At 38.4% G+C, this 12715-nt stretch overlaps 1 protein-coding gene across 4 annotated transcripts in view; it reads right to left on the minus strand.

Moving 5' to 3' along the window:
- Positions 1-11520, minus strand: part of LOC134360244 (SEC14-like protein 1) — a 64070-nt gene extending 52550 nt beyond the window's left edge. For 3 of the 4 annotated variants that reach the window (XM_063074364.1, XM_063074362.1, XM_063074365.1), the window contains exons 1-2: positions 11374-11520; positions 10835-10922 (exon numbers count right to left, since the gene is read on the minus strand). In XM_063074364.1, the coding sequence (XP_062930434.1) occupies positions 10835-10897 (63 nt within the window). In that variant the 5' untranslated portion in view covers positions 10898-10922; positions 11374-11520. The remainder of the gene's footprint in view (positions 1-10834; positions 10923-11373) is intronic. The other variant, XM_063074363.1, reaches the window with a different exon arrangement.
- Positions 11521-12715: the final 1195 nt, after the last annotated feature.

Below are 12715 nucleotides of genomic sequence, written 5' to 3' on the forward strand. Positions count from 1 at the left end.
TCAGTAAGAATGAATTTTATTCCATAACTCCTGATTAAGGGTCTTGATCTGAAACATCAGCTCTTTATTTCTTTCCTTAGATGGTGTTCCTGCTGAGTTCCTCCACCATTTTGTGTGCATTACTCTGGATTTCTAGCATCTGGAGAATGTCATGTTTGTATTTTATTCCTCAAATTTTTGAGTAGAGATGTGGGAATTACTCAAGGGCAAATTTCTGTTAGCTGACTAGCCATGGGTTGGGGGGGGGGGGAGGGATCACCTGTACAAAAATCATAGCCAAACAATATACCAGATTATATAGGCAGCCAAAATGGAAAGATGTGCTTAGTGGTGGGATCGCTTTGGAGATGGTGGAAGTTACGGAGAATTATGTGCTGGACGAGGAGGCTGGTGGGGTGGTAGGTGAGGACAAGAGGAACTCTATTGTTGGTGGGGTGGCAGGAGAATGGGGTGAGCACAGACGTGCACAAAATGGAAGAGATGCGGTTGAGGGCAGCATTGATGGTGGAGGAAGGGAAGCCCCTTTCTTTGAAGGAGAAGGACATCCACTTCATTATGGATTAAAAAGCCTCACCCTAAGAGTAGATGTGGCGGAGACAGGGGAATTGAGAAAAGGGGATGACATTTTTACAAACAGGATGGAAAGAGGTAGCTGTGAAAGTTAGTGGGTGCATAATCAACATCAGTAGACGAGCTGACACCAGAGACAGAGATAAAGAGATCGAGAAAGGGGAGGGAGGTGTCGGAAATGGTCCAGGTAAATATGAGGGCAGGGTGAAAGCTGGAGGCAAAGTTGATGAAGTCGACGAGCTCCGCATGGGTTCAGGAAGCAATACCAGTGCAGTCGTTGATGTAGCACAGGAAAAGTTGAAGGGTGACACCAGTGTAGGTTTGAAACATAGATTGTTCCACGTAGCCGACAAAAAGGCAGGCATAGCTGGGACCCATGCGAGTGCCCATGGCTACATTTGTTATTTCAAGAAAATGGGAGGAGATGAATGAGAAATTATTGAGAGTGAGAACAAATTCTGCCAGACAGAGGAGAATGGTGTTGGACGGGGAACGGGGAACTTGTTGGGTCTACTGCCCAGAATGAAACGAGGAGCTCCGAAGCCTTCCTGGTGAGGGATGGAGGTGTATAGCGACTGGATACCCTTAGTGAAAAATAAGATGCTCTGAGCCAGGGAACCGGAGGGAGGTGGGGAATAAAACTGAGTCAAGGTATGCAAATATGAGTTCAGTGGGGCAGAAACAACCTGGACAGGCAGGTTTGTGGATCTTGGGCAGGAGGTAGAAACGGGAGGTGCGGAATGCAGGAACTATGAGGTTGGTTGCAGTAGATGAGAGATCCCTAGAGTTAATAGAGACAGTGACGTTGTGGGAGACAATAGCCTAGTGTTCCTTAGTGGGAACTTGTTCTAAGGGCAAGTAAGAGGAGACGTCAGACAATTGTCACTGAGCCTCAGCAAGGTAAAGACTGCCAGACTACTACAACCTGGAGAAACATGTTTTAATTTGTGAAGAGACAAGAACAATGGGAATAACTGCCAATACTATGGTTACTTTGACAACTTGGCTCTGCAAGGTTTCATTGACATTGCCTGCTTTTTTCTTCCACAGCACTCCTTTCTGCAATTTAAAGAAAGCGTGTATTCCGACTTTTACATTTTCGATGACTGGTTCCTGATTGAAATCTTTCACTTTGCTTCTCTCTCCATGGATGTTGCCCAACTTGAGCGTGCCTGTTTTTGTTTGAGTTCCAGCATCTGCTGTTTTTTCTCCAATTATTTGATCTGTGGGGGCTACCCCATCTAACATCATGCTCTAGGTCCCAGAAATCCGATCTACTATTCATGTCAGAGGCCAACAATAATAGATATGAAAACAGAAACACTTGTATTTTATTAGAAGTTAATAATTTAAATGAAATTAAGAGATTAACTGCTACAAAACAATGTTTTCAATTTAAACATCATGATTAAACAATTTAAACACCTTGCATAAATTAAGGGGTGAATAAAATAATTTTTTGGCAAGTCTCCAAGTAAAACCTGATCAGATTTAGCAGCATGTATTCAAGAAAAGCACACTTTTGTGATGTATCTGCAGTTTTAGTTCTACATATGGCATCTCAATTTAAAAAATATACATTTCTATTGAAAGTAGAAGAGACACAGCTAAACCCAAAGAAACGTTGCATTTTCCCTTAGGTGCTCCGTGATGAAGTTTTATAGCACATTCAGCTAGCTCTTTCAAAAATAACTAGTGCTAATATTATACTGCTGCCTTAAGGCTTTATTAAAGTTTTATTCTTAACAGCTGCCAATCCAATTATTTTCAGTTCCAGAAGACTTAACACAATTCAATTCAAATACATTGCAAGCCACATATTTAAGATAGCAATGTGTTTAGTAAGGATTTGTATATAACCATACAACAATTACAGCACGGAAACAGGCCATCTCGGCCCTTCTAGTCCATGCCGAACTCTTACTCTCACCTAGTCCCACCGACCTGCACTATTATGGAATTTTGACCATTAAAGACTTCAGGAAGCGGGGCAGGGTACACACCCATCTCAATCAATTATGCTGTGAAGTAAATAGTTAAGAGTTTAAGATCTTAGGTGTAAATGTTGCCAACAACTTTTGATGGTCCAACCACGTGGATGCTATGGCCAAGAAAGCACACCAGCATCTCTCTCTCCCCCCAGTAGGAGGAAATTCAACCCTCACTATTTTTAAAGATGCAACATAGAAAGCATTGCATTTGCATGCATCACAGGTTGGTATGGCAACTGCTCTGCTCAAGACTCAAGAATTGCAAACAGTTGCGAAAGCAGCCCAGTCTATCCTGCGAACCAGGCTGCATTGAATCCATCTACACTTCCCTCTGTCTAAGGAAAGCAGTCTACATAATTAAGAACCCCTCCCAACCCCATCATTCTCTCTTCTTCTGCCTTCCATCAGGCAGAAGATAACAAATTTTCGATGATACGTACCAAGAGGCTCAGGGAAAGATTCTATTCCTTGTTATAAGATTCTTAAATGGACCTCTTACACAATAAAGGTACACTATTTATCTCTCAATCTACCACTTCATTACCTGAACTGCACTTGCTCTGTAAATGCAACACTCTACTCTGCATTCTACTGCTTTCTTTTTGTACTCCCTTGACGCACTTACGTATGAAATGACTGTTTAGATGGCATGCAAACAAATGATTTTCATTGTGTCTCGGTACATTTGACAATAATAAAGCAATTACCAATTAGAAGCAGTTGTATTACCAATCTACAACAATATTCTGAAACTACTCAATAATTATCTACAATATAAAGCTGTAGCATAAAGATTAAGTGAAAATAAAAAAGTACTGCAAATGCTTGACTTAAAAGTCAGTGCCAGTCTGTGTGGATCGGTAATAATGTCTCCTCCTTGCTAACAATCAACACAGGAACACCTCAAAGATAGGTGCTTTGCCCACTGTTCTAGCCCCTCTCCACTCACAACACATAGTCAGTGATTAAAAAAAAACTGGTTATAATTTAAAATAAAAACAGAAATCGATGGAAATGCTTTGCAAGTCAGACTAAATCAGTAGTAAGCAAACCAGAACTAACATTCCAGGTCCAAGTACAGACAGTCTTCAACCTGAAATGTCAACTTTGTTTCTATTCCCACAGCCTAACCTACTTGATATTCTGAGCATTTTCTGTCTGTTAAGCATCAACATGCAGTCCAAAGATTTAAAACCTGTGATATACACCAAGCTACCTCAAAATCAAGGTCCATAAAAACAGCTTCATTCACAAAATATGGAACAGAATCCAAATGTTTTATATCAAAGTAATGAAAAAATCAGTTAAGTACCTGCTTGAGTAGACAAAAAAATGCTGACATTGCAAAAATAGTAAATATTTTGTAAACTATCAAGTCTTTTGGTACATTGAAGGCAGTGAGTTGCAGAACTGTTATATAAAAATATTACATGCACAACCCAGGTGTTTAAACTTATCCCACTTCACCTCATATTTACCTCACCTGCTTTTTTCTGAAATTATTCAGCTAAGTGCATCATTGTAATTTAAGCAGAGGATCATGAAATGTCATTATTTACAATATGTTGGAGCACTTTTCCTTTTACCAATTGGATGTGAATTTTATTTCCAAAAATCTTGGAGCTCAGCAATGCTTTAGAGCACATTAAGATCATCAAATATTACATGACAGTTGAATTTAATTCCACATCATGGGAATTGCACTTTCAAACAGCACTGCCATCAGATGGCAAAGTACAGTGAGGCACAGCGAGGGAAAAGGGAAAGAAATAGCAGGAGAGTATGTTGATTAATATGAAAAGCGGACCATTCCCAAACTACTGACATCCCTTAGTTGTGAGGAATGCTGCACAAGCTGCAATACAATTCTCTAGCTCCAAACAGATTAAATTCCCCACCGTTAGGAGCTGTTCACAGAAGTCATATCACAAGAGAAAACATACATTAAAGGTCAGGCAGTTGACCATATTAGAGGATAAAAAGACCGAACACTGAAGCACATATTCTAGCATTTACTGAGATTAAATTACTTGGCACTTAACACCAAGGGAAAAATAAAGATGTAAAACAAAATTAACTCAGGAAAAAAAACAGGAATTAAACAGAAAGAAATTAAATCTTGTAAGTACAATTCTATCAGTGCCAGACTGCTGCCCCCACAGAACATTATTGTGTCCAGATTACTAGATAAGCAATTCTGAAGATGTCAACTCTGCCAGTACACAAAGAGGCAATAGAAAATCAGTTACAAATTATATCCTGCCTAATTTTCTTTACAAGGAAACCAATTTGTCCACAGCTCTTTATCCAGTACAACTCTTCCACTGAATGCTTTAACTATTTAAATTGATTTAGTAAAGTATCTTTCAAATATGCCAATGGAATTTGGTGGCAAGTGAAGTAAAACCTGAACTCATTACTAGTTATCTAACCTGAATAGCTTAATCCTATCTTTATATAAAAACAGCAGACATATAGAAACTGTGTCAGAATACTTTGCATATTCAGCTTGTATTATGCTCAGAAAATGCACTGTGTATTTCCTGACCTGATTTCCTTTACATCATAATATGGTTTTGCAACAGATGTGATGCGGCAAACCACTAACACAAGGCGACTGTAAGGCCTTTAACGTATTTAAATTTAGAGAATGAGACAACACATCAGAGTACGCAACTCAAATGAAATTAAAACTAAAAAGGGATTGTTTCGGGGGAGGGGAGATTTGTAATTTATTTCTATTTGGGGAAACAAATTAGCTTATTTTTCTAAATTCTTCTTAATTAAATGAGGAAATAATCCTATTTGTTATAATAGGGACTTCCCAACTAAAATCGGTTCATAATTTCTTCTCAAATGCCTGTATTTGTCTCAGTCAATCCACTTTGGGATTCTGTCAAAACACACAGCTAAGAGGTGTTAGGTAACCACAAGATTCAAATTAGCAGATTCAAAACACACAGTATATCAAAATAACATTCCCAATGCCAAGGTACAAACAACGCCTATAGGAAGTGGTCAAAACAGCCCAGAAACAAGCAAAACCCTCCCCATCATGGAAAGCTACCACGTAAAGGCAGATAAATCAAAGACCCCCACCAACCAGGTCTGCCCTCTTCTCACTACTACCTGAATGCAAGAGGTACAGAAGCCCAAGGCCTCACCTCCAGGCTCAAGAACGGTTATTATCCAACAATGATGTGGCTCTTGAACCGCTGCGGATAGTTAAATTCACCACTATTTTGAACTGATTCTTCGACCTAAATACTTACTTTCAAGAACTCTTTCCAACTCATGCTCTCAGTATTGTTTTTATTTGCACAGTTTGTCTTCTTCTGCACATTGGCATTTGTCATGTATAGTTTTTGGTAAAATTTTTAACGTATTTCTTTCTTTTGAGAAAGCAAATGTCAAGGTAGTATATGGCAACATAACTTTTCACAACTTTGCTTTGAACTTTGAAATAATATTCATTTGCTATCAATCTGTAATCTCCATTCTGAAAGCTGTAACTTCAGATAAGAAGCATGTAGCAAAACTGTAAGACTTCTCAATGTAATGAGTTAAAAATATTTCCTTAAGTTCCTTAACACTGCATTGTTACTGCAATACAATTAACACAGCCTTTTTTGTCTAAGCGCTGCCAACTCTCTCTAGATAGCTCTAACTGGTGCATTTTTGATACTAACAGGATTAAGATTTACAAACTGCATGTCAACTGTAAATGGAGCCATTAAGCTGTAGGAGTTGAATTGCCTTGTGCAATATTTAGAAAAATTCCTTTTAGCTAACAAAAACTGCTTAAGGATAAAGCTTAGTCAGCAATCCTACCACAGAGCAGAAAGTGACTGAACTTTATAAACAGTTGTCACACAATGTGCAGCTGTTTTTATTAGCTGACAATACATTCATGTAGTTGCTGATAAAAAAAATGCAGATCAGAAGACAGTAAAATATTCAACTTAAATAACTAGTTAATGGGCTAGAAAAACTAAATGGGTTTTGCTGAACAGGTTTTAAACCAGTCAGCCACACAAACACCCTTTTATTTAAATAGTTAAGATTATTGGAACTACTTCAGAAAAATGAAGTTGTAATACCTGTACCCAAATGGACACATAAATTCACTTGAACTCCTCTGCTGAAAATGAACTGTCCCTTATACAATTATGCCATGAATGTTGAAATATAAACATTGGCTGATAAGTTTATATTATCATTGTTTTATCCCCATTTTTTTCTTACTGAACCCTCACTGACTCTTTTGTATCACATCTTGAACTTTCATAAAGATGTGATTAAAAAAAAGAATAGTATAATATTCTACTTGTGAACTACAATGAATTAGCTAATCTGGCAATCACAGGGATCCATAACTGTCATCAACTATGACTCTAAGTGATATACTAATGGCATCTATACACAGACAGGTTTGCACTCTAATTCAATAAACCACACCTCTATAGAAACCAATGCACCAGAGAGTGGAACAAAATGTCATGCCAAAGCAAGAACCATGTGTCTGCTGCAATTAACTGGCAAGTTTTAATGTTAATTTTCAATTTTCAAGATTAGCCAGACTATAATTTGCAGGTGCAGAAAACTTTCACACTTTCAAAATCAATATGTTAAGCATTAATCCCCAACACTATTATACTGCTAATAATTAAATAGACCCCAGATTATAGTACTTTGTTTAAAAATACTGCCATTCAATAAAGCGTAGCTCTAAATCAAACCAATATTCTACTACTGTACTGACTTCAATTAATCTTACAAATTTTGCAAATATAGATAGTATTACTTCTGTGGACCATCAATCTAAATCTGGTATAACCTTTTAGCCACAAGGAACTACTGTAAAATAAAACACCTTAAAATACATTATTACAAATCACTTGCCAATGATCTCCAGTTATTAGCTTTAGATATTCAGCATACTTGACTATGGGACATACCTATCCCAGCATGCAAAGTCAGCATCGGTGGACTGGACAGATGAGATTGTCAGTGAGATCTAATGGCCAGGAAGGCAGTTCCGCAGCTCTCCGCGGACAGTGAAGGACATGGTAAGGCACAGAAAATGTCATGGCTGCCTACTGCAACCAAGGAGGTCTCCAGTTGTGACAATCACTCATAAAAACTGGAATAGGGCTTCTGAGGTTGAGAGAGATGACCTGCCCCAATACAATGGCTTTTCCACTTTATAAGCTTTCCTGAACAGGTTTCTATCATCATCGACAAAATCAACAATCAACATACTTGACTATATGAGTCTCTCTTCCATCTGCCTGTACAGGGTTACACACTAACAAATCAAAAACCAGAATAAAAACTGATACAAGTTAATCAAAAGTTATTGTTCATGACATACTAACAAATAAGTTTGATTTTACAACAATCATGCTTAATCTTCACAGAATCTCTTCCTCAAAAACAGACATTTCAACGTCAAGCATCACTCACATACCCTGCATAGCCATGATATTCAAGAAATCCTAGCTGCCCATTACAACTACATTTCAAAAGTATTTAGACTTTAATTTCCTGAGACATGCAGACATTAAGAATGCCATCTTCCTATTCAGACGGAATATATAAAAAACATACACAAAGATAACCTATTCTACTTTTCTCTCCATTGTGTGTTCTTTGGTTATTGTTGATAAATAATGGGCATTAATGCATTCTTATTAAGGTACATAAAATACAAAAAGGCATAAATGTTAAACTTCTATTTTTAAAACAGCTCATGCTCAAATTTAATGAGTTTATTTTAATGCTTATATGACAATGAGATTACAGTCTAAACTGCACGTCAGTAAAGATAGCATGGCTTGTGGTTTACATCCTGCTATAACTCTTAGAGAGCGGATTTCTAAGTCACAGATGAACCCCTGAGAGAAATTCAGCCTTGAACTCAATTAAATGCTGGAAATATGATCCCCTTCCTCTAACCATCCAGTTTAACTAAAATGAGAACACAGCTAGGTGCAAATAACTGTCACATCCCTGAAAAATGAAAGCATTCCTTTTGCAAGTGCTGCTTAAAATTTTGAAGGGTGGAGGTCTGTGAGATTGCAAGAAAAGGCTCCTTTCTAAAAAAAAAAAGGCACCCAAGGTGCAACAGAGATTGCTGGGAACAAATTTCTCTTACTTCCGCATTTGTATGAGGCAACAAGGCTATTCACAACCTCAGAACGTCTCAAGGCATATAGCTTTAAAAATGTAGTTATCGTAGTAATGTGGATAACTTGGGCAAATGAATTGACCCAACTGATACTTACAAATGAAGATACAGAGTGGAATAAGGGAATCCATATCCTGTTAGCCCCCATAAATGCCATTAAATCTAAACCCCTGTATTTAGTTAAATAAATTAGTATGTACAACAAACAAAATATTGGTGCCCACTGTCATGAAATGCTCCCTTACATAGACTGGAGATGAAAATTAACATGTTTTAAAACATTTTCAGATCATTACTCATTTGAAAATATATAATTTAACAAAAGTACATAACCATTTAAATGTGAAAAAACAATATGTTATTGGCATTGCATAGCCAATTCCTCCGAGGACCAGATGACTTTCCTAATTACTACCATTAAAAATGTCATAATTTTCTGTTATATTTTAAGATCAGTATAACATCCACTGCTGCAATCATAATGTGATGAGAAACAGAGTACACAAATTTTGCCAACTTGCATTGTGTTCTTGACACAAGACTATTCTACCAAGAGAAAGAGACTTAATGTAAAAAAAAATTCATGTAACACAAAATTAAGCAATGTTCTGTAATTTGCAAATCTTATATTTTTACCCAAAAACTTAACAGGACAAATCTATTTAAATAGAAACCTGCAAATACATATATCTTTTTAATGTAAAATCTGAAATTCTACAAAATAGGCTGTGCACCTAACATCATAAAATAATAAAAACTGAACCAAGTGCAACTGCTGTATGACAGTGCAGCAAAAATAGCTACTAAAATAAATAACAGAATCTGGAACAATCCAGCTAAAATCATCAACCTGAAAGAATATTCTCCTAAGGGACACAAGGACAGCTGCATTGTAACATAACGGTTATTCAGTGAAGAACCAGGATTCTGTTACACCAGGCAGACAGAATTAGAACACTGGAAAAAATAACACTCTAATCACTACACTATATTAAGGGAAAACTGTCAAATCATTGGTTTCCTTGCAGATTCTTTTCACCAGTTTAAATCCCAACTAAACTAAGTTGAAATAATAGCCATCTCTTTGTATCAACATACAAGAAAGTTTCTATAAAGGCTACTAACATAATTCCATAGTTATCTGAAAGAAAGTGATTTAATCATTGTATATTTTGTTTTAATCACCACATAGTAGATAAGATCCAAATGAATATGGACATCTAAGATATTTTGCTCACAAAATACTATTAAAATGTTGAATTCTAGCATTTGAGACAAAATCCTTCAAGAAAGCTGCTTACTTCACTTATTAATCTCTTTTTCAACATTCACTCAAAATACTTACTTTACTCTCTGCTTTAAAGTTGCCAATAATTCAAGTTATCAACACTGTACAAACCTAAGCTTTCATACTTTAAAACTGGAACATATTTTGTAGCAAATATACTAATTTTAACAAGGGTAGGTTTTGAACTGCAAACTATATCTTAAAAAATATCACCTGCCTTTGATAAAAGACATTGTCTATGAAAATCCTTATTAGATTTCAATGCTCCTTGCAGCCCAGACAGATTGAATTATGTAATTGCCTGAAGAATCACTTTTGCAAGCTTACTTGAATTTTAATTCAAAAATCAGGAAAGCATGCATGTATGTTTCTGGCTCAGAAATGTTATTATGAATTAGTTGTACATATATTCCATCAAATGTCTGTAACACAAAGACAATTTGGTTTAAGCTTCCATCCAGAATCGTTACATTTCAGAGACCACGGATTTTTTTTATATATAGATCAACATAGCCAAAGAATCCTTCGTTTTATTAAGTACAATTCCTTGATTTTCTGGCATACTTTCAGCAAAGTACTGTATTGGAGTTAGACAGCAAAACTATTTGTGCATATATTTTGACAAGGAGCTAAAATAAAAACTGTTAATCTAGTGCAGGAAACTAAGTTACGTCCAAAATAGCGCAGACCTAAATAGCACACGATTGTGTCAATTATTTACCACGTAACGTGCGTGGGCATAATTATATTTGCCGTCGGTCTAGAAAAACATGAAACTGAAATGTTTCTACTCACTGTCATAACAAGTTCAAAAGGATGTTTGTAAACCCTGACGGGCGACTGATATTTCTGTACCATCGTTTCCCTTGCATCAAAACACCTACTGGGAAGGAAGAGATCTAGTTAACGAACAACAAGGGCTCAAAACAAAAACAAAATCAACAACATTGTTTAGAAACAGGATGCCCTTGAAAGGAGGAACTACTTATTCTCCGTGTCAGGGAATTGGAAGGTATGCGGTACCAGGAATTCAAGCCTTTGAATACGCCCACTCCAAGTTCCATGAAAGCTCACTCAAAAGCAACTTGCCGCTGCCGACCTCTCTCCCTCCCTCATCCAACTCATGATCCGGCCAGTGTACCCTCCAAACTTAACCCCATCATGCCGCTTGGTTGCCATTAGCACCGGTATCCCTCTCACCCTTACGCCGCCGACAATGGCAGGCAGCGGCCGTCCGAAACTTTCGGGCAGGCGGATGGATTGGTAAACAACACCGAGGCCCAAGCTCCCTCTCTGGTACCCAACAACCATCCCGCCACTGCCCGCAAACTTACCGGCGCCTCGCCTGGCCTGGCGTGTCCAAGCTACTCCGGCCAAATTGCCGTCGATCCCGAGCCAAGAGCGCGGTCGCCGGGATCACAGTGAACACCGGCCCCAAGACTCCACGGCAACCGGGCAGCTGGCTGTCTGCGCCTGCGCACCTCGCCCACAGCGGCCCGAGTGTGACGTAAGAGCCAGCGTGATGACGTAAGAAACTCTATATAAAAATAGCAAAATGCCCCGAAAAAATAGATCGCTGTTGCGTACTGAAAATAACTAAGATGTACGGTAGAAAATATTACTCACCGTTGAAAATGTCACTGGCTAGGAACTGCAAAACCATTACTCGCCATTGCAAATGTTACTCATCGTCCGCAAATACAAAAGAACACACATTTCAAACATCACTGACCAAAAACAGCAAAAGCAATTTTCATAATCGGGAAATATAACTGACCAGAAAATGTAAAACACGACTCGTTGCCAACAGAATGTAACTGACTAAATGTAGCAAATATGCTACTCACAATCAAAAATACCCACTCTCCTAAAACTCAACAGACACAGGAGTAATAATGGTCAGAAAATGGAAAAATGTTATACACTGAGTATAAAAACGTAAACACGAGGAATTCTGCAGATGCTGGAAATTCAAGCAACACACATCAAAGTTGCTGGTGAACGCAGCAGACCAGGCAGCATCTGTAGAAAGAGGCACAGTCCAAGTTTCAGGCTGAGACCCTTCGTCAGGACTACTGAAAGAAGAGTTAGTAAGAGATTTAAAAGTGGGAGGGGGAGGGGGAGATCCAAAATGATAGGAGAAGACAGGAGGGGGAGGGATGGAGCCAAGAGCTGGACAGGTGATTGGCAAAAGGGATATGAGAGGATCAGGGGACAGGAGGCCCACATCCCATTTGTATTATGACTTCCGCATCCCATTCCCATTCTGATATGTCTATCCACGGCCTCCTCTACTGTAAAGATGAAGCCACACTCAGGTTGGAGGAACAACACCTTATATTCCGTCTAGGTAGCCTCCAACCTGATGGCATGAACATTGACTTCCCTAACTTCTGCTAATGCCCCACCTCCCCTTCGTAGCCCATCCGTTATTTATTTATATACACACATTCTTTGTATCTCTCTCTCTCTCTCTTTCTCCTCTGGCCCTCTGACTATACCCCTTGCCCATCCTCTGGGTTTTTCTCCCCCTCCCCCTTTTCCTTCTCCCTAGGCCTCCTGTCCCATGATCCTCTCATATCCCTTTTGCCAATCACCTGTCCAGCTCTTGGCTCCATCCCTCCCCCTCCTGTCTTCTCCTATCATTTCAGATCTCCCCCTCCCCCTCCCACTTTC

This window comes from Mobula hypostoma, chromosome 22 (genome assembly GCF_963921235.1).
Source record: "Mobula hypostoma chromosome 22, sMobHyp1.1, whole genome shotgun sequence".
In the NCBI taxonomy this organism is placed as follows: domain Eukaryota; kingdom Metazoa; phylum Chordata; class Chondrichthyes; order Myliobatiformes; family Myliobatidae; genus Mobula; species Mobula hypostoma.